The sequence below is a fragment of the Chiloscyllium plagiosum genome, unplaced genomic scaffold (assembly GCF_037043375.1).
Source record: "Chiloscyllium plagiosum isolate Xiang-an unplaced genomic scaffold, Cpla_swu_hap1 HiC_scaffold_7, whole genome shotgun sequence".
Classification (NCBI taxonomy): domain Eukaryota; kingdom Metazoa; phylum Chordata; class Chondrichthyes; order Orectolobiformes; family Hemiscylliidae; genus Chiloscyllium; species Chiloscyllium plagiosum.
The window spans coordinates 28,136,120-28,156,714 of NW_028270145.1; the positions used below are offsets into that span (position 1 = coordinate 28,136,120).

General features: G+C 49.1%; 1 protein-coding gene across 6 annotated transcripts in view; it reads right to left on the bottom strand.

Moving 5' to 3' along the window:
• The window catches only part of adam23a (ADAM metallopeptidase domain 23a), a 305,906-nt gene that overhangs the window by 203,091 nt on the left and 82,220 nt on the right, over positions 1 to 20,595 (bottom strand). For all 6 annotated transcript variants that reach the window (XM_043693275.2, XM_043693274.2, XM_043693276.2 and 3 more), the window contains exons 5-8: positions 9,851 to 9,933; positions 8,410 to 8,473; positions 6,295 to 6,364; positions 4,704 to 4,783 (exon numbers count right to left, since the gene is read on the bottom strand). In XM_043693275.2, the coding sequence (XP_043549210.2) occupies positions 4,704 to 4,783; positions 6,295 to 6,364; positions 8,410 to 8,473; positions 9,851 to 9,933 (297 nt within the window). The remainder of the gene's footprint in view (positions 1 to 4,703; positions 4,784 to 6,294; positions 6,365 to 8,409; positions 8,474 to 9,850; positions 9,934 to 20,595) is intronic.

The window sequence follows — 20,595 nt, forward strand, 5'->3', positions numbered from 1 at the left end:
ACCCTAGTAACACATTGTTTGATTCCTTGGTCTGTCTGTTTTCTCCACAAAAACATCTGTGCTGCTCACCTCCAGCTCTCAGTGTGGTAGCAGCTGCCACATTCAAAACACTCTCTGAGTAAAGGTAGAGTCATAGAGATGTACAGCACGGAAACAGACCCTTCGGTCCAACACGTCCATGTGACCAGATATCCCAACCCAATCTAGTCCCACCTGCCAGCACCCAGCCCATATCCCTCCAAACCCTTCCTATTCATATACCCATCCAAATGCCTTATAGACATAGCAATTGTACCAGCCTCCACCACTTCCTCTGGCAACTCATTCCATACACATACCACCCTCTGCGTGAAAAGGTTGCCCCTCGGGTCTCTTTTATGTCTTTCCCCTCTCACCCGAAACCAATGCCCTCTAATTTTGAACTCCCCCTCCCCAGGGAAAAGCCCTTATCTATATATCCTATCCATGCCCCTCATGATTTTATAAACCTCTATAAGATCACCCCTCAGCCTCTGACACTCCAGGGAAAACAGACCCAGCCTATTCAGCCTCTCCCTATAGCTCAAACTCTCCAACCCTGGCAACATCCTTGTAAATCTTTTCTGAACCCTTTCAAGTTTCACAACATCTTTCCAATAGGAAGGAGACCAGAATTGCACGCAATATTCCAACAGTGGCCTAACGAATGTCCTGTACAGTCGCAACATGACCTCCCAACTCCTGTACTCAATACTCTGACCAATAAAGGAAAGCATACCAAATGCCTTCTTCACTATCCTATCTACCTGCAACTCCACTTTCAGGGAGCTATGAATCTGCACTCCAAGGTCTCTTTGTTCAGCAACACTCCCCAGGACCTTACCATTAAGTGTATAAGTCTGCCCTGATTTGCCTTTCAAAACTACAGCACCTCACATTTATCTAAATTAAACTCCATCTGCCACTTCTCAGCCCATAGGCTCATCTGATCAAGATCCTGTTGTAATCTGAAGTAACCTTTTTCGCTGTCCACTACACCTCCAATTTTGGTGTCATCTGCAAACTTACTAACTGTACCTCTCATGCTCACATCCAAATCATTTATATAAATGATGAAAAGTAGTGGACACAGCACTGATCCTTGTGGCACTCCACTGGTCACAGGCCTCCAGTCTGAAAAACAACCCTCCACCACCACCCTCTGTCTTCTACCTTCGAGCTCCCTCTGTCTTCTATCCAAATGGCTAGTTCTCCCTGTATTCTGTGAGATCTAACCCTACTAACTAGTCTACCCTGAGGAACCTTATCAAACGCCTTCCTGAAGTCCATATAGATCACGTCCACCGCTCTGCCCTCATCAGATGCAAATCTGAATTTCTTATTGCATTCACCAGTAACTATCTTAGATTTAAGGTGTTGTCCTCTCTTTTACCTTTCTGTAGAAGTGCTACCTTGTTAGTTTTATATTTATGATTTAATTCCGCATTTAAAGATCGGTGATTCTGTAATCCCAGAGCACTCTGGTCCTCTAATCAACTTAGACTCCAGGTCTTGGCTTTAAGCTTCAGATGGAACTGGAGACCAGCTGGCGGTAAGGTGAGGGATTATTAATTGTTGACCAAGTGTACGTTTAAACACATTTCGAGGCCTTTGCGATATAGTACCTCCTGTTCTTCACATAAGACCCAAGTCCCTTGCCTGAGATTTACGTGCGAGTATCCCAGAGTTATGTTGCCGGGTGTGGAAGGGACAGGCTGGATAGGCTGGGACTTTTTTCACTGAAGTGTAGGAGGTGGAGAGGTGACCTTGTAAAGGTTTACAAAATGATGAGGGACAGAGACAGGAGGATTGGTAAGTGTTTATTCCCTAGGATGGGGTTTTTCAAGACTAGGGGATGTTAAGATGAGAGGAGAGGGCTTTAAAATAAGACATGGGGGGGGGGGCAACTTTTCTTACACAGAGGATGGTTTACGTATGGAATGAACTTCAAGAGGAAGTGGTGGATGTGGGCACAGTTACCTAACGTTTAAAAGACACTTTGTTAAGTACATGAATAGGAAAGGTTTGGGGAGATATGGGCCAAGCACAGGCAGGCAGGGCTAGTTTAGGTTGTGACTATGGTCAGCATGGACTGGTTGGACCAAAGGGTCTGTTTCTGTGCTGTATGACTCTATGACAATGAAAATTTCACAGCATTTAGCCCCAGCCCACATCAGTGCTTGAGAAATCACCCCAAGGCTGCCCAGCATCACAGGTGTCAGTCTTTGGCCAATACAATTTGCTCCATGTGATATCTTTATCCTGCAGAGGAGTTTTTCACACAGAGGGTGGTACATGTATGGAATGAGCTGCCAGAGGAAGTGGTAGAGGCTGGTACAATTACAACATTTAAAAGGCATCTGGATGGGTATATGAATGGGAAGGGTTTAGAGGGATGTGGGCCAAATGCTGGCAAATGGGACTAGATTGGGTTGGGATATCTGGTCGGCATGGACAAGTCAGACTGAAGAGCCTATTTCTGTGCTGTACATCTCTATGACTCTATGCTCAAGGGCATTTAGTGTCTCACAAGAGTCCAGCCAACAGTGCCTGTACCTCGAGGAAGAATTGTTTCAAAATCAAGAAAAAGCTGAAGCCATTGGATACTGCAAAATCTATAGGCCCTGATAATGTCCCAACAATAACGCTGAAGGCTTAACAGTCATAGAGTCATACAACATGGCAACAGACCCTTGGGTCCAACCAGTCCATGCTAACCATAATCCCAAACTAAACTAGTCCCACCGACCTAATCCTGACCCATATTCCTCCAAACCTTTCTTAATCATGTAATTATCCAAATGCCTTTTAAATGTTATAACTATACCTGCACCCACCACTTCCTCTGGCAGACCATTCCACACAAGAACCACTCTCTGTAAAGTAGTTCCCCTCATGTCCTTTTTAAATCTTTCGCCTCTCACCTTAAAAACGTGTCCCCTAGTTTTCAACTCCTCCACCCGAGGGAAAAGGCCCTTGTTATTTCCCCTTATCCATGTCCCTCATGACTTTGTAAACCTCTCTACCGTTCAATCACCTACGCTCCAGAGAAAAAAAGTCCCAGCCTTTCCAGTCCATTTTTATACCTTAGGCCCTCCATTCCTGGCAAAATCCTGGTAAATCTTTTCTGAACGCTCTGTAGTGTAATTATATCCTTCCTGTAACAGGGCTACCAGAACTGCATACAGCACTCCTCTGCAACCTCAACATGATGTCCCAACTCCGAAACTCGAAAGGTCTGAACAACGAACACCTCTAAGAGGCATGCTAAATGCCTCTTAACCACCTTGTCTACATATACCGAAACCCCAAGGTCTCTCTGTTCCACAACCCGACACAAGGCCTAACCATTAATTGTATAAGTCCTGCTCTTGTTTGTTTCACCAAAATGCAATACCTCACAAAACCTCCAAATTAAACTCCGTTCCAATGCTCTCAGCAAAATAATGGAATAGGTCGTCATCAATAGCGTTACCAAACAACACGAACACCCAGTTTGGGTCGCACCACAGCCCAGTTGAGTCTTGGTCCAAACCTGGGGCTCGAGAGACAAGGTGAGAGGGGCTGCCCTCGACATTGAGCCAGTGACTGACCCAGTGTGGCATCAAGGAGCTCCATTTGAACTGAAGGTCTACAGGAATCAGAGCAAAAGGTGAGGGAGCTGAGCCAGTGTCCCAACAACTTGAGGTAATGACTCCCAACACAGCCTCAGGACACTGGGAACTGTATCCTGCCCCCTCACCCCCCCCCCGGGCGGATGTGACAGGGTGGATGTTTCTGAATGTGGGGAGATAACCCCATTGAAGGGCTTATCTCCTGCTCCTCGGATGCTGCCTGACTTGCTGTGCACTGACACCCTCATCCGCCTGGCTGAACTGGTCCTCACCCTTAACAATATCTCCTTCCAATCCTCCCACTTCCTCCAGACCAAAGGGGTAGCCATGGGCACCCGCATGGGCCCCGGCTATGCCTGTCTCTTTGTCAGTTACGTGGAACAATCCCTCTTCCACAGATACACCGGCACCAGCCCCCACCTTTCCCTCCGTTACATTGGTGACTGTAATGGCGCCACCTCGTCCTCCCACGAGGAGGTTGAACAATTCATCTACTTCACTAACATCTTTCACCCCGACCTCAAATTCACCTGGACCATCTCGGACACCTCCCTCCCCTTCCTCCCTCCCCTCTCCATCTCCAACTCCTGCGACCAACTCAACACGGACATCTACTACAAACCCACGGATTCCCACAGCTACCTGGACTGCACCTCCTCCCACCCTGTCTTCTGTAAAAATAACATCGATTCCTAATGAGGGGCTTGTGCCCGAAACATCGATTCCCCTGCTCCTCGGATGCTGCCCGACCTGCTGTGCTTTTCCAGCAACACACTCTTGACCAAGGTAGCCCCGTTCCTCAAGCAGAACCTGGAAATCCGGACCCTACACCGTCTCCTGTATGTCTCCGCCAGCTCCCTGTCTCCCGACATGGCCCGTTCTGACCTTAGCCGTGAGGACACAGTGCTTTCTTTAGCTTTTTTAGGAACGATGATGCTGGCTGTGACAGGAACGTTAGCCGGGACATGATGTGCACCCTCCAGCTCTCCTTCAAATAGACGGGGACCAGTTAAATTACCAATCACACCACTGCGACCAGACTGATCGATGAGGAGGGAGGGTTAAACTTACTGCTCTCCTCCTCCTGTGGACTTGGAGCCAGGGTAGATCGGTCAGCAAAGACCAAGGTGTGTTTGCCTTTCTTCGGTTCCCTGTGAGAGATAAAAGACATTGGTGGCACTCGCTGCACCTCAGCCAGCTTACACACACTGGGAGGGTTCATCATAGTTCACGTCATTCCAAGGAAGGGGTAGGTCTCACACCCAACGCTTAGAGGCTGCGGGGAAAGGGGGATCGGTGAAGCCATTTGAGAGTAATAGAGTCAGCACGGCCAAAGATTCTCCACCTCCCCCCCACCCCTCCCCCCCCCCCCAGGAGACTGGCCGCACATCAGGGACCACAGTTGGCTGAATGCAGCGAACTTGGTGTGCCAGAGGAAGGGAGGGGGAGAAGCCTCAAGGAAGAGGTGGGACACAAGGATGTGAGTTTGAAAATAAACCAATTGTTGGACTGCCCAGGTATGTAAGGAAGCGGGGGGTGCAGCGATGAGTTGGACAGAGGAAAGCCAATGGATGTGGTCTATGTGGATTTCCAGAAGGCAGTTGACAAGGTGCCACACAAGAGACTACTAAATATAAGCCCACGGGGCAAGGTAGTGGCATTGGTAGAGGATCGGCAGACTAGCAGGGGGCAGAGAGTGGGGATAAAGGGGTCTTTTTCAGGATGGCAGCTGGTGACTTGTGGAGTTCCGCAAGGGGTCAGCGTTGGGATCATAATTATTCACGTTATCCCTGAATGATCTGGATGAAGGGACTGAGGGCACTGATGCTAAGTTTGCAGATGACACAAAGCTCGGTGGAGGGACGTGTAGTGTTGAGGAAGGCTGCAGAAGGACTTGTGCACACTAGGAGAGTGGGCAAAGAAGTGGCAGATAATGGGGAAAATGTGAGGTTATGCACGTGTTTCATAGGAAGAATAGAGGCATGGACTACTTTCTGAACAGGGAGAGGCTTTGGAAATCTGGAGCTCAAATCTGGAAGTCTGAGCTCAGGATTCTCTTCAGGTAAGCTTGCAGGTTCAGTTGAAACCAAGGACTATCAAAGGGAACAGTCCTTGCAGAAGGCAGAGAGGGTGGGGAGGGGAAATTGTTTTTGGTGGTGGGGTCTAGTTGGAGTTGGCGGAAATGTTTAAGGATGATGTGTTGGATGCGGAGACAGGTGGGGTGGTAGATGAGGATAAGACGGACAGTCATTTTTCTTTTCGAAAACGTAACGGAAATGATGATCTTACAACAAAATACTGACATGACCTGAAAAGGTAGCTCCTGCAGGAATATGTGGAAAGAGTGGACAGACAGGGTTGTGCTTTCAAACAGCTGGCACAGGCATGAACAGGCTGAATGGCCTTCTTCCGGGCGAACTCAGACTGCTCACACTGCCATGTGCCATAGTTAACTCCCACCCAAACCTTCGCCGGTCACCCTCCGAGGTGTTGGGGGACGGCCCTACCACACTAAGTGCACAAGGCCACACTGAGGGGATTTAAAGTCACCAAACAAACCCACTTCTCCTCGCTTGGGGAAATAACCCACTCCCCTCTCTCCCCAGGAGCCCGGGGAAGAGGGCAGCCCGGTGATGTGGACACCAGCGAAAACTTCAATTACCAAAGTGGAGAGACTGGTCAACCAATCCGATCGGAATACGACGTACAATGTGGGGCCGTGCCGAGTTCTCCTGAAAAGCAAAAGACAGGGAAACATCCCTCCGTCAATGTTCACATTCTGCATATCCAGCTGTCATGATCTGGAAGCTTTTAGCATTGGAATGGTCAAAAGCAAAAATGCCCTTGTTGCACTCGGGAACACTGTATTCAAATATTATTTACTGTGTTCATAATTCTGCTCTTTCACTGCCTGTAACTTACTGTGTGGGCACGTTGAAAACCCATTTCATCTTTGGTGACATATAACAACAGTATTAGCTATTCACCTTGAAGGGTTGAAAATTGAAAATATACCTCATTAAGAAATGTCCTGCTGCTTTGAGTTCATTCCAATCAAATATTATGATCGTGGGATAAAATGAGTTCTGTCGTCCATAAATACCCATTAAAAATTTCTGGATGTACAAAGATCCAACTGCTGGAACACATAAAGCAATTTGATACCCCTGGCCCAGGTATGTGGAATTCAAAAATGATCTTTTCATACAAAGCCACTCTGCAAGATGGTAGAAATTGAATACAATAAAGTATCTGGAACTAAGAGTCTAATGATTATCGATTGTTAGAAAAACCCATCTGGTTCACAAACGTTCTTTAGGGAAGGAAATCTGCCATCCTTACCTGGTCTGGCCTACATGTGACCCTAGGCCTCACAGCATGTGGCTGTGATGGATGGACAATAAAAGCTGGTCTGGGTAGCAATGCCCATGTTCCATGAGTAATAATAAAAAATACAGGATGACCACTCGCATGTGCGAGTGAACGGAATCAGTTCAGGTGATTTGTAGTCCTAGCGCTGTCAATTCTGTTTAAGATCATTAGCTGAGGCCAAGTAATGAGCTCATCTGAACACAACCGCACACATTAACACAGAAGCAGATGTGAGTGGATAACTCAGGTTTGAGAACCAAGTTTTGTACGGGCAAAATACCTGCATTTCGGCACCAGAGACGGTTGGGTTTCTATCACTCGGGAGCACAGTCCGACAAGCAAAACGTCAGGATCCGATTTCTTCCAGGACTTCAGTGAACCGCATTGGGATTTGACAACAATTCACAACCTCGCCCTCCCCGTCCCTCACACGTGACTTTTGTTTCAAATCTCCAGGCGTGGCTAACCTCAGAAAACCGCTGAGAAAGGTGGGCGGCAGATGCTGGCCAGAGGGACTTGTATTTACATAGAGCCAGTCACCACCATCACATTCCTCAAATGTTGGGTGAGGTAGTTTTGAAGCCCGGTCGTTTTCAGTGACGGAGGATCTATAGATTGGGGCACCCACCAGCGAGCTCCCACCTAGCCTGGACATAATGGGGGAATTTAGCACGGCTAATCCGCCCTCACCTGCACTTTGGACTGTGGGAGGAACCCCACACAGACATGGGGAGAACATGCAGACTCCACACAGATGGTTGCCCGAGGGGAGGATCAAATCCAGGGGGGTTTGGGAACCTCCGCACTATTCAAATGCAGTTGGCTCCGGGTTGGCCCACACACCTGGGTAAAATAAACCCGGTGCCATTTCCAAGCCTCACTCATGTACACCCTCCAGTGCCACACCGGTCGCTCACTGGGGACTTCCCTCTTCCCCCAGCCCAACAAGCCAATTTGCCGTATCCAAACGACCTTAAAAAAAGAACGCCCCCATCAGAGGGACCTGCAGAAGCTCAAGTAGGCAATGTATCATCCATCACTTTCTCAAGGGCAACTAGGGTCAGGCAATAAATGCCTTGGATAGTGGGCGCCTACATCAAGGAAGACTATCATATCAGCAATATTGGTAATAGCTATCATTTAGTAGATAAGCAGGAGGCTGGGAGAATACAGCAAACCAGGCAGCATCAGGAGGTGGAGGAGTCGACATTTTGGGTGTAACCCATCCCCAGTCCTGAAGAAGGGTTACACTTGAAAACGTCGACCTCTGCACCTCCTGATGCTGCCTGGCTTGCTGTGTTCTTCCAGCCTCCTGCCTGTCTACCTCGGATTCCAACATCAACAGTTTTTTTTGTATCAGTGCCCATCTTTTGACAGCATATAGGAAATAATAGCTGGCACTCACCTCTGTATGTGTCTGTGTCATCGGTTCAATGATATACATGTAGTTACCATCATCAAACATGCCGCTGGAAAGAGAGACGATATCACATGAGAAAGAGGTTACTGGTGCCAGTCAGTGCCCACATGGAGCTCACTGATGGTATTTAACAACTTTAACATTTTAACAACGTTCACACAAAGGTTCCTAATCTCTGATCCTTTCTGGGAAGTGAGGGGTCACTGGCACTTTGCCCCCCTTACTTGTTGGTGGGCACTCGCTGATCAGGCTTGGCACAAAGTTGAATGAAATGTGATGCTGCCCCGGGACCCTGCTGTTAACACATGGACATTTAACAATCGTTTTCAAGTGAATGAAGAGAGTCAGGGTGGGGGAGGGATTTCAGAAACTGACTTTGATTTAAGTTATTATCAACAAATCACAGAGCACTGTCCAGCATGACTCTGACGAGATGGCACATTGCGTAAGAGTGTTGACGCCCGCTGAGATGATAAGGGCCTGATCTGGACCACAGGCTTCAGGATCCCAATGTCGAGTCTCCCATTCCCATGTGTGCCAGCAGGGGGCCCCAGCTTGGAGGACACTGTGAGAGGCACCCTCTTCATTGTCCCCTTCTGAAGTCCACCATCCAGTTATGGGTGGCACAATCCTGAGACAGGTCAGAAACTGTGACAGCACCTCAACGCGGAGGCATCCTCAGCGGCAAGGAGAGAAAACCTCGTCTCGGGCGGAGGGTTGGGGGAACACAGGCACGGGGCACGCAGTGGCAGAGTAGGACTTGCCCTTTACACTTCACCAATGGCAATACTTAGGCCTAGTGGTATTATCGCTGCTCTATTGACCCAGGCAATGTTCCAGGGACCTGGGTTCGAATCCTGCCACAGCAGATAGTAGAATGTGAACTCAATTAAAAACTGGAATTAAGAGTCTAATAATGACCATGAATCAATTGCCAGGAAAAAGCCACCTTTTTCACTTTAGGAAAGGAAATCTGCCATCCTTGCCAGGCCTGGCCTACAGGTGACTCCAGATCCACATCAAAATGGATGACTTTTAACTGCCCTCTGGGCAATTAGGGATGAGCAAAAAGTGCTGGCCCAGCACACCCCATGAACTGGGGGGGGGGGCGGGGAAGCGCAGGAAGCAATGTAATCGACGTCCATGGCCCGACTCTGGGAAGCAAGGACGGGAAGGAATGTCAAAGATATCCTCAATTTCCCTATAGCCTCCATCCCTCCTGCTTTTCAAAAGGTGAGATGCAAGCCATGAGCCAGCTCAGGCCAGTTTTCTGTCCCCCCTTCCAATAGCTTGGTTTCTCCTTCTCATTCTGCCCATCTGCACTGGGTTGAACAGTTGTGCAAAGAGGTGCAAGCCCCAGTGACCCATGACTAAAGCTGTAAACCCCCAGGAGGTCTTCGCGAGGAGAATTCCCGATTGTACTCACTGAAGTCCATCGCACGTGGACAGCGCAACTTTGGACTTGGCATTGCCTCGTATCTGCCCATGATAGTAACAGTGCTCTCCTCCCTGAGGGATAAAGGAACATTCATAGAGTCACAGAGATGTACAGCACACAAACAGACCCTTTGGTCCAACTCACCCACGCCAACCAGATATCCCAATTTGACCTCATCCCATTTGCCAGCACTTGGCCCATATCCCTCCAAACCCTTCCTATTCATATACCCATCCAGATGTCTTTTAAATGTTGTAATTGTACCAGCCTCCACCACTTCCTCTGGCAACTCATTCCATACACATACCACCCTGTGTCAAAAAGGTACCCCTCAGGTCCCTTTTAAAGTTTTCACCTCTCACCTTAAATGTATAGTTTTGAACTCCTCTACCCTGGCAAAAGGATTTTGGCTATTTAACCCTCATGATTTTATAAACCTCTCTAAGGTCACCCCTCAGTCTCCTACGCTCCGTGGAAAACAGCCTCAGCCTATTCATCCTCTCCCTACAGCTCAAATCCTCCAACCCTGGCAACATCCTTGTAAATCATTTCTGCACCCTCTGAAATTTAACAACATCCTTCTTATAGAAGAGTGACCGGAATGTTACTCAGTACAGTCCTCGAGATATAGCCTCACCAACGTCCAGAATTACTGCAACATGACTTCCAAACCCCAATTCTCAATGTTCTGACTAATGAAGGCAAACATACCAAACGCCTTCTTCATCACCCTGCCGACCTGTGACTCCACTTTCAAGGAACTATCCACCCACATCCCCAGGTCTGTTTGTTCAGCAACATACCCCAGGACCTTACCATTATGTGTGTAAGTCCTGCCCGGATTTGCCTTTCCAAAATGAGCACCTCACACTTATTTAAATTAAACTCTATCTGCCACTCCTCGGCCCCATTGGCCCATCTGATCGAGATGTCGTTGCACTCTGACGTAACCTTCTTCGCTGTCCACTACACCACCTATGTTGGTCTCGTCTGCAAACTTTCTAACGATACATCTTATGCTCAAATCCAAATCATTTATATTGCTCTACCTGAGCAGGCAGACAGGTAGGTGGGTGTTGGGTTTAAGGTTGCATCCCATACTCCCTCAGCATCGCACTGGGAGGTCAGAGGGGCAGAGAATAAACCAGGGCTAACTGCAGCCCCCTGACCTCTACCTTTGGCTGACTCTACAGAGGTGGGAGATCGAGCCTATAGTCTGGATGCGCTTGTGTGGCCTTTACACCACACCCCCTGTGCTGTTCAATAATTCGCTCGGTGAGGTAACCCTCCATCATAAGCTGCATTCATGTGTCGTGCCTGAAATGTTGCATGCACAGGTCATCAAGTCAAGATTAACAACAGGCAGGGATGGACCGTTTTACAAAGTGACTTGAAGAGGCGGAGATGTGGGAGAGAGTTCCAATGACACCGCAAAAGAATTCAGGGAGTGTAAGAGAGACCGATGTCTGGGAGGGTGTCAAGCTCGTGGTGGTGAAAGAGGCTGACAGAAAGCAGCATTGAACAGGCGCTGATGGTGCACAGCTCTTTCTGAGCCACCACTATAAGCAGGATCACTGGGATGTACACAGCTCTACTGCAAAGCTGCGCTGGGATTCGGCAGGACAGGCTCGGGCAGACAGCGAGGCAAACGTGAGGACTGCAGATGCTGGAAACCAGAGTCTAGATGAGAGTGGTGTTGGAAAAGCACAGCAGGTCAGGCAGCATCCGAGGAGCAGGAAAATCGACGTTTCGGGCAAAAGCCCTTCACCAGGAATAGAGCCTCCGGGGCAGAGAGATAAATGGGAGGGGGGTGAGGCTGGGGAGAAGATAGCCAAGAGTACAATAGGTGGATGGGGGTGGGGATGAAGATGATAGGTCTCTGGCAGGTAGGACAAGTCATGAGGATGGAGCTGGGGGTGGAACTGGGGTAAGGTGGGGGAAGGGAAAATGAGGAAACTGGTGAAGTCCACATTGATGCCCTGGGGTTGAAGTGTTCCGAGGCGGAAGATGAGGCATTCTTCCTCCAGGCGTCAGGTGGTGAGGGAGCGGCGGTGAAGGAGGCCCAGGACCTGCATGTCCTCGACAGAGTGGGAGGGGGAGTTGAAATGTTGGGCCACGGGGCGGTGTAGTTGATTGGTGCGGGTGTCCCGGAGATGTTCCCTAAAGCGCTCTGCTAGGAGGCGCCCAGTCTCCCCAATGGAGAAGAGACCGCATCGGGAACAACGGATACAATAAATGACGTTGGTGGATGTGCAGGTGAAACCTTGATGGATGTGGAAGGCTCCTTTGGGGCCTTGGATGGAGGTGAGGGAGGAGACAGACAATGGTCAACAGTCAGAGGATCCAGGACAAAAATCACAGCTTAAATCAAAGAGCTTTTAAACAGAAGCCAGGAGAAACCTGTTCGCAGTGAATTTATGAGGAACAAGGACTTCACCGTTACAAAGTTAGATTAGATTGAGGGGTGCCATGTAATCTCCTATCCTTTTAATATCAGATTTGAAATTTCTCAACAGCAATGTAAATAGTGATAAATAATTTATTATTGTGTCAGAATCTTTGTCTTCAGACCATATACAGCACAGTTTACACATCCAGAACTTCCTGAGCCTGTTCCTGGTCACTCACACTGAGTGCAGTCAAAGATTTTTTGAAAATATTGATTCTCTCCTGGGTTGTCAGTGGTGAGACCAGGATTTGTTACCACCCAGTTGCCCTTCCAAGGGTACAGGTGTGCCACCTCCCTGGACTAGAACCGTGTCTGTAATTTCGATAACCCCCCCCCCACAGTGCTGTCAGGGAGAGGGGGCTCAGGATTTCGACCTAATGACCCATGAACAGCAACAGGTTCTGAGGAGTCGTCAGGGTGAGTGACTCTGTCTCTGACCTGCTCTTGCAGCTGCAGCTACTCCAATTCAGTTTCCGATCAATCGTCACCACTCCACCTCCAACCCCCCCCCCACCCCCACCGCAGAGCCAGGACGTGGTGTAACTGGGATCGTCGTTACACTGCTTGTCAAACAGGCATCTTTCTATCCACGCTCTCTAACTCTTGAGGCAGAGTCATCTTCCTTTTCCAATCTACATGCAGCATAGAATCCATACAGTGTGAAAGCTGGCCATTTGACCCATCGAGTCCATGCCGTCCCTTCTGCCAGACTCGTACCTGCACCCTGCATAAAGTTCTACGGTATCATCTACTGTCTGTTCTCTACCAGGCTACCAAGCCCAGTTCCCCACCATGGCTGTACTAGCTGTCTGGTCATGTCTGGATTTTAAATTTCTCATCCTTGTTTTAAAACACTCCATTTCCTTGCTTGATCTACCTCCACCAGCCCTTCACCCTCTTCCCATTCTGACCTTTTCCATATCCCCGATTCCCTTCAGTCTTCATTCAGCTGCCTCATATCCAGGTTCTGAAATTCCTTCCTGAACCCGCTCTAACTCACTTCCCTCATTAAAATCCCTCCTTGTACTCCCCCCACTGTGTTGACTAAGTTTTCGGGTCCCCTGCCCCGAAAGCCCCTTATCTCGTTCGTTGTCAAGTTTTGCCTGATAACAGGGAGCGCCTTGGAGGGGGTGATAACGTGCAAGGTGCCAAGTAAATGCAATCCTGCTGTTGTTGCTAAATGCCCAAGGTGGAACCACAAGTCTACAGGATGGCCTGTTGGTCTCGGCAGGGGGGGTGACACTTGGTTTCCTGCTGTCAACTCTAAAAACAGAGGGAAACGTTCAAGGACAGTATCATTTTCAGCAGGGATTAAAGTCTCCCAGCCAGCCATCCCAGATTTTCCTTGTGCATCTCTGACTGGATTTTCATTGAGAAGTTTCAAAGGTGCAGCAAACCAAGCAGATCTATGGGAAATAGACACTAAACTGGACACTCCAGCGCAGTTCTGCATCGTGAGATAATCCTGGTTAGCTCACATTACATCGACCCCGGCAAACAGTGTATATGCCGAAACATGAGAGCATTTGTGTACAACGATAACTCGCTGCATTTGTGTAGAAACTCCGTGAAATGGCACCCGGAATACTGTGTACCTTTTTTTGGTCTCCTTACCCAAGGAGGGAACTATCTGCCGTATAGAGAGGTTCATCCGCCTACTTCCTGGAGGAATGTCTTACAGAAGAGCAGCTGATCGACAGTTGCAGGAAATAAAATCTCGCATAACGCGTCACAGAGGGAGTATCCAAAACGACAGCCTGAATTTATGTGGCGCCATTGCACCACCTCAGGAAAAAACCCAAAGCGGCGACTGAGGCCAATCGAGCGTTCTTGGTTTACACGCACAGTCGCTGTAGCGGCGAGGTGGCAGCGCTTGACGGTGTGCACAGCAAGATCCCACGGATGGTGAGGCGATGATGCTATGTGAGGTCGCAAAGGAGAAAACCCTCCCCCATTTGTTTTTTAAGATTACTTACAGTGTGGAAACAGGCCCTTCGGCCCAACACGACCACACCGACCCTCCGAAGCACCACCCACCCAGACCCATTCCCCTACGTTGACCCCTTCACCAAACACTATGGGCAATTTAGTATGGTCAATTCACCTAACCTGCACATCTTCGGACTGTGGGAGGAAACCGGAGCACCCGGAGGAAACCCACGCAGACACGGGGAGAATGTGCAAACTCCACACAGACAGTCGCCTGAGGCGGGAATTGAACCCGGGTCTCTGGTGCTGTGAGGCAGCAGTGCTAACCACTGTGCCACCGTGCCGCAAAAGGGTGCCATGGAATCGGGGGATGCCCATCCCAGAGAACAGACAGGTACACAATTCGAGGTCACATCTGAAAACTCAGCCCCTTCCAACGATTCGGTGCTCTGCCATCGGTCCTCCATCGCTATCGTCAGCCGAGGCCTCGGGAAGATTGACTTCGGGAATCAGAGGACAAGACAGACACTCACTGAGTGACAGGCAGAAGCCATTCAGAGTCAGCGTGGCTTCACGTGATGAAAGTGCCCCTTAACCAACCACCAACTGTGCAGGAAGTACCCCCGAGAGGGGTCTGCCATCCTGCAAATTCCAGTTCACGTTATAGAGTCATACCTCATGGAAATACAGCCTTCGGTCCAACTCATCCACACCGACCATAATCCCAAACTAAACTAGTCCCACCTGCCTGCTCCTGGCCCATATCCCTCCAAACCATTCCTATTCGTGTCCTTATCCAAGTGTCTTTTAAACAGTGTAACTGCAACCTGCATCCACACACGAGCCACCCTCTGTGTAAGAACATTGCCCCTCACATCTTTATTAAGTCTCTCTCCTCTCACCTGTAAACCATGCACCTGGTCTTGAAGTCTCCCACTCTAGGGAAAAGACAACTACCATCAACCCTATCCAAACGCCTCATTATTTTATATGCTCTTTGATAGAACAAGAAATCCCATCCCATCCAATACGCCCCAGGGTGCCATGGAATCGGGGGATGCCCATCCCAGAGAACAGACAGGTACACAATTCGAGGTCACATCTGAAAACTCAGCCCCTTCCAACAAGGTGCTCTGCCATCGGTCCTCAGGTACACAATTCGAGGGTTACCTAAACAATGGTTCTGGGACCCTTCAATGGGAAACAATCAATCCTGGCCCTAACATCGCCCTGAGGATGCACAAAGCTCAGCAAACGCTTTCCTTCTGAAATAATAATTCCTGAAAATCTGTAACAACACAGATTTTCAAATGGATCATGCCGTCTTTCAACGGTATAATTAAAACAACAGAGCGCTGTGCCGTTCAGAGACTAAGTGAACAATCTGCCTTTGGGATAATTCCTTTTACTTAGAAGCTGTTTTTTAAAATGATTGATATTCATTGATCCCACTCTCCCCTTTCTCCCCAGTGCTCCGATCTGGAAAGCAGCCTCCCCCATAGCTCTTGGTTATCACCTCCTACAGCTTGTCCCCCACCACCACGAGCTATTTTCGGATGGTGAAAGGTGCGATGCGTACGGCCCATTGATGAAACTGCCAGGGTAAGCAGTAAAAAGAAACGCCACCGGTCTTGGGAATGCAGGAACGCAGCTCCTTGAGAACGCAACGATGGAAGGATGCCAGCGAAAAGAGCCCATCAATGGGCGGCATGGCGGCTCAGTGGTTAGCACTGCTGCCTCACAGCGCAAGGGACCCAGGTTCGATTCCCACCTCGGACGACTGTCTGCGTGGAGTTTGTGCATTCTTCCCCCGTGTCTGCCTGGGTTTTCTCCGGGTACTCCAGTTTCCTCCCTCAATCCAAAGATGTGCAGGTCAGGCAAATTGACCATGCTAAATTGCCCACTGTGTTCGGTGCATTAGTCAGGGGTAAAGGTAGGGGATTGGGTCTGGGTGGGTTACTCTTCGGAGGGTCAGTGTGGATTTATTGGGCTGCAGGGCCTGAATCCATACTGTCGGGAATCTAATCTAATACATCGAGATGAACCATCAGATAGCAAGGTGAAAGGTGTTTTTGCTGAGGAAGGTATCAAACTCTCACACAGTATTAGGCCAGGGACTGTGGTAGCACGTTCCTGGATGAGTAATCCAGGGCCAGGCGTGTTGGACTATAATCTTGACAGTCGAGAGTGCGGTGCTGGGAAGGTGCAGCATCCGAGGAGCAGGAGAACCGACATTTCGAGCAAAAGCCCTTCATCAGGATACGTCGGTTCCCCTGTTCCTCGGATGCTGCCTGACTGCTGTGCTTTTCCAGCGCCACACTGTCGACTCTGATCTCCAGCATCTGCAGTGCTCACTTTCTCCTAATGATCTTGAGACGTAAGTTCAAATCTCCTCACCGGGGGAATTTAGTTTGGTTCTTAACAAAAGGCTGGCATTGGGGGCAAGATAACCTGGCAAACAGTGTATATGCCAAAACATGAGAGTATTTGTGTACAAAGACAGCTTGCTGCATTTGTGTAGGAACTCGGTGAAATCACACCTGGAATACTGTGTACCTTTTTAGTCTCCTTATCCAAGGAGGGAACTATCTGCCATATAGGGAGGTTCATCCATCTAATTCCTGGAGAACTGTCTTACAAGGAGACACCCCTGCGCCTGTATTCTTTAGTGGTTAGTAGACTGAGTGGCAATCTATTTGAAGAGTACCAATTTCTTATGAGGTGCAACTGGGTAAATGCAGGAAGGATGCTTCCCTTGGCTGGGGAGATCTAGGTCCAGGCACATCTACTGGGATGAGGAAGAATTTGTTTACTTAGAGAGTGGTGAACCATAGAGTCAGAGAGATGTAAAGCACGGAAGCAGACCCTTCGGTCTAACTTGCCCATGCCGACCAGATATCCAAAACCAATTTAGTTCCATTTGCCAGCACTTGGCCCATATCCCTCCAAACCTTTCCTATCCATATACCCATCCAGATGCCTGTTAAATGTTGTAATTGTACCAGCCTCCACCACTTCCTCAGGCAGCTCATTCCATACATGCAGCACCCTCTGTGTGAAAAAGTTGCCCCTTAGGTCCCTTTTAAATCTTTGGCCTCTCACCGTAAACCAATGCCCTCTAGTTCTGGACTCCCCCTCCCCAGGGTTGCAGTTTTCCTTCCCTGAGGGACATTGGAGGAGTCGATGGCCTCGTGGCATTATCGCTGGACTGTTAATCCAGAGGGGAGGGTGTGGTGCTGGAAAAGCACAGCAGGTCAGGCAGCATCTGAGAGGGCAGGATCTCCAGCATCTCACCGTCTCCTTGTTAGTCCAGAGGGTGGATTAACAAGGAGACAGATGGCAGATGGTGGAACTTGAATTCAATAAATATCTGGAATTAAGAATCTCATGACTACTATAAATCCATTGCCAACTGTCATAAAAACTCATCTGGTTCACTAATGCCCTTCCACACCCGGTCTGACCTACATGTGACTCCAATGTGGTTGACTCGCAACTCTGTTCTGGGCAATTAGGGATGGGCAATAAATGCTGGCCTAGTCAGCAACACTCTCATCCCATGAATGAATAAAGAACAAAAATAAATTAGTGAACTGCATGGGATCTGTTTTTAATATAAATGACAGCAATTACACGATCACTGTAAGCAAGCTTTTCAATTCCATGTTTTTTAATTGTATTGAATTCAAATTTCACCTACAGCCCAGGTGGGATTTGGACACAGAATATCAGTCTGAGCTCTGGGTTGCCAGTCTGATGGCAATAACACTAAACCACCACCTCCCCCACATATGACACTACTGTGGGAAAATGCTGTTGCAGTAGATTAGTCATGAGGAGCAGTCTTCCCAAGGACAAATCGCCTACTCTTGCCTTTGCTTCCTAAATTCCTCTGTGATTATCGGATTGTGATAAAAACCTAATCCTAACCCAGCCTCAACTATGCGTTTCATTGTCATCTATCCCAACCACAGGAATGAGAAGCATTTGTGTGATTGTGAGACTTGAGTCTGAGGTGAGAGTTGTAGGGAATGACTGGAAATAGAACCTGATTGGTCACAGAGAGTAGCTGAGTGCCTCCCTACGGGAAGAATGACCAAATATTCAAAACAGAGAGAGATGCAGGGAATGTTTTCAGATTGTTTCAGCAAAGAGCTAGAATCGCAATGATGGGCTGTATCTGTAAAAAGTGGCCTATCAGCATCCATGAATTCATGACTGGCAAAGTGCTCAGCGCAATGATACTGATGTGACGTGGAGGCAAGGAGTTCAGTCCAAAGATGGCAAGGTGTTGGTGAGATATTGGCCAGACTGAGTCAGAGTCATGGCACCTCTCAGCGCGGGAGCTGCCTGGCCACCGGGTGTGTGCCAGCACTCGCCTGCCAAGTGCCCAGGGACTGCAGACCGGTGAAGTGGTTGACCGTGCTCACTTTGCGTCGCTCAGGAATCACTTTCGATGTGGAACTCAGCATGTGAAACGAACCCTGGTCCGATCTTAGCAACCTGCGGGCTTGCCAACTGCCTTTGTCCACAATCAGCATTTCCCTGTCACCACCACCCAGACCACCCCCAACCTCCCCCCCCCCCCCCGTTCTCCTCACACACTCGAGCACGTGTAAATCTCAGCTCATCCGAACGCTGTTTCCTTCACCCCAGCGCTACAGCGACTGGGTTTCCAGCCAGTGAGACCCTCAGCGCTGGAATTCCCTCTCCCCACACCCGGTCCCTCCATTCTCCCACTGTGCATAATCCCAGAATCCCACCCCCCCGGTAAAAGCTGCCTTGCGGATCTGGCGATCGGTACCTGCACCGTCTCCCGGAGCAGCTCAGGGTGGGGGTTTGTCAGTGGCGACTGGCGAACCCATTAGGACCCTCTCGGAGACGCTAGAGAAATGCACTGAAGCTCTGCGCGCTCCCACCGCTGCACCCCCCACAATGCTCAGCGAATAGCAGATACACAGGAACACCACCACTTGCAAGTTCCCCTCCAAGCCACTCACCACCCTGATTTGGAAATATATCACCGTTCCTTCACTGTCGCTGGGTCAAAATCCTGGAATTCCCTCCCTAAGGGCATTGTGGGTCAACCCACAGCATGTGGGCTGCAGCAGTTCAAGAAGGCAGCTCACCCCCACCTTCTCAAGGGCAACTAGGGTCGGGCAATAAATGCTGGCCCAGCCAGTGATGCCCACATCCCTCTAATGAATGAAAAAAAGGGTCACTCCCCCCCCGCCCCCCCGACTTCTCTACCTTTACCACCACTCCTAATCCCTTTCTCGAAACTACCCTCCACCTCTCCCCTCCTCATGGTCCGACCTCTAACCATGCGCTAGGAAAAATGGAGAAGAAAATTCTAGTTGGGACATCCACTGACAGAACTGCCTACGGTCACCCCTCAGAACGGCGCTCGCTCCTGCCAAGAACCTGCGCACGGTGTCTTAAGACCGTTGAAAATAGCAACAGCAGCTGGCCCTTCGGCCCCTTGAGCCCACTCCTTCCCCCCTCCCGATTCCCTCTTCCGTGTGTGTGTGTGCATGTCTGTGCGTGTGTGTCTGTGTGTGTGTCTGTGTGAGTGTGTGTGTTTGCGTGTATGTCTATGTGTCTGTGTGAGTGTGTGCGTCTCTGTGTGTGTCTGTGTCTATGTGTGTCTGTGTGTGTTTCTGTGTGAGTGTTTGTCTGTAAATGTAGTCTTTGTGTGTGTCTGTATGTGTGTGTGTATGTGTGTAGGTCTGTCTGTATGTGTGAGTGTGTGTCTGTATGTGTGTGTCTGTGTGTATATGTGTGTCTGTATGTGTGTCTGTATGTATGTGTGAGTGTCTGTGTGTATGTGTCTGTGTGTGTATGTGTCTGTGTCTGCGTCTGTGTGTGTGTCTGTGTATGTGTGTGAGTGTCTGTGTGTGTTTGTGTGTGTGCCTGTATGTATGAGTGTGTGTCTATGTGTGAGTGTGTGTCTGTGTGTGTATGTGTCTGTATGTGTGTGAGTGTCTGTATGTGTGAGTCTGTGTGTATGTGTGTGTCTGTGTATGTCTGTGTGTCTGTATGTGTGTGTGTGTATGTGTGAGCGTATGTGTGTCTGTATGTGTGTGTCTGTATGTGTGTGTGTCTGTGTGTGTCTGCATATGTGTGTGCCTGTGTGTGAGTGCCTGTGTGTGTGTGTGTGTGTATGTCTGTGTGTGTATGTGTGTGTGTGACTGTCTGAGTGTGTGTCTGGATGTGTGTGTCGGTGTGTGTGTGTGTCTGTATGTGTGAGTGTGTGTCTGTATGTGTGTGTGTCTGTGTGTGTGTATGTGTGTGTGTCTGTGTGTCTGTATGTGTGTGTGTGTGAGCGTGTGTGTGACTGTATGTGTGTGTATGT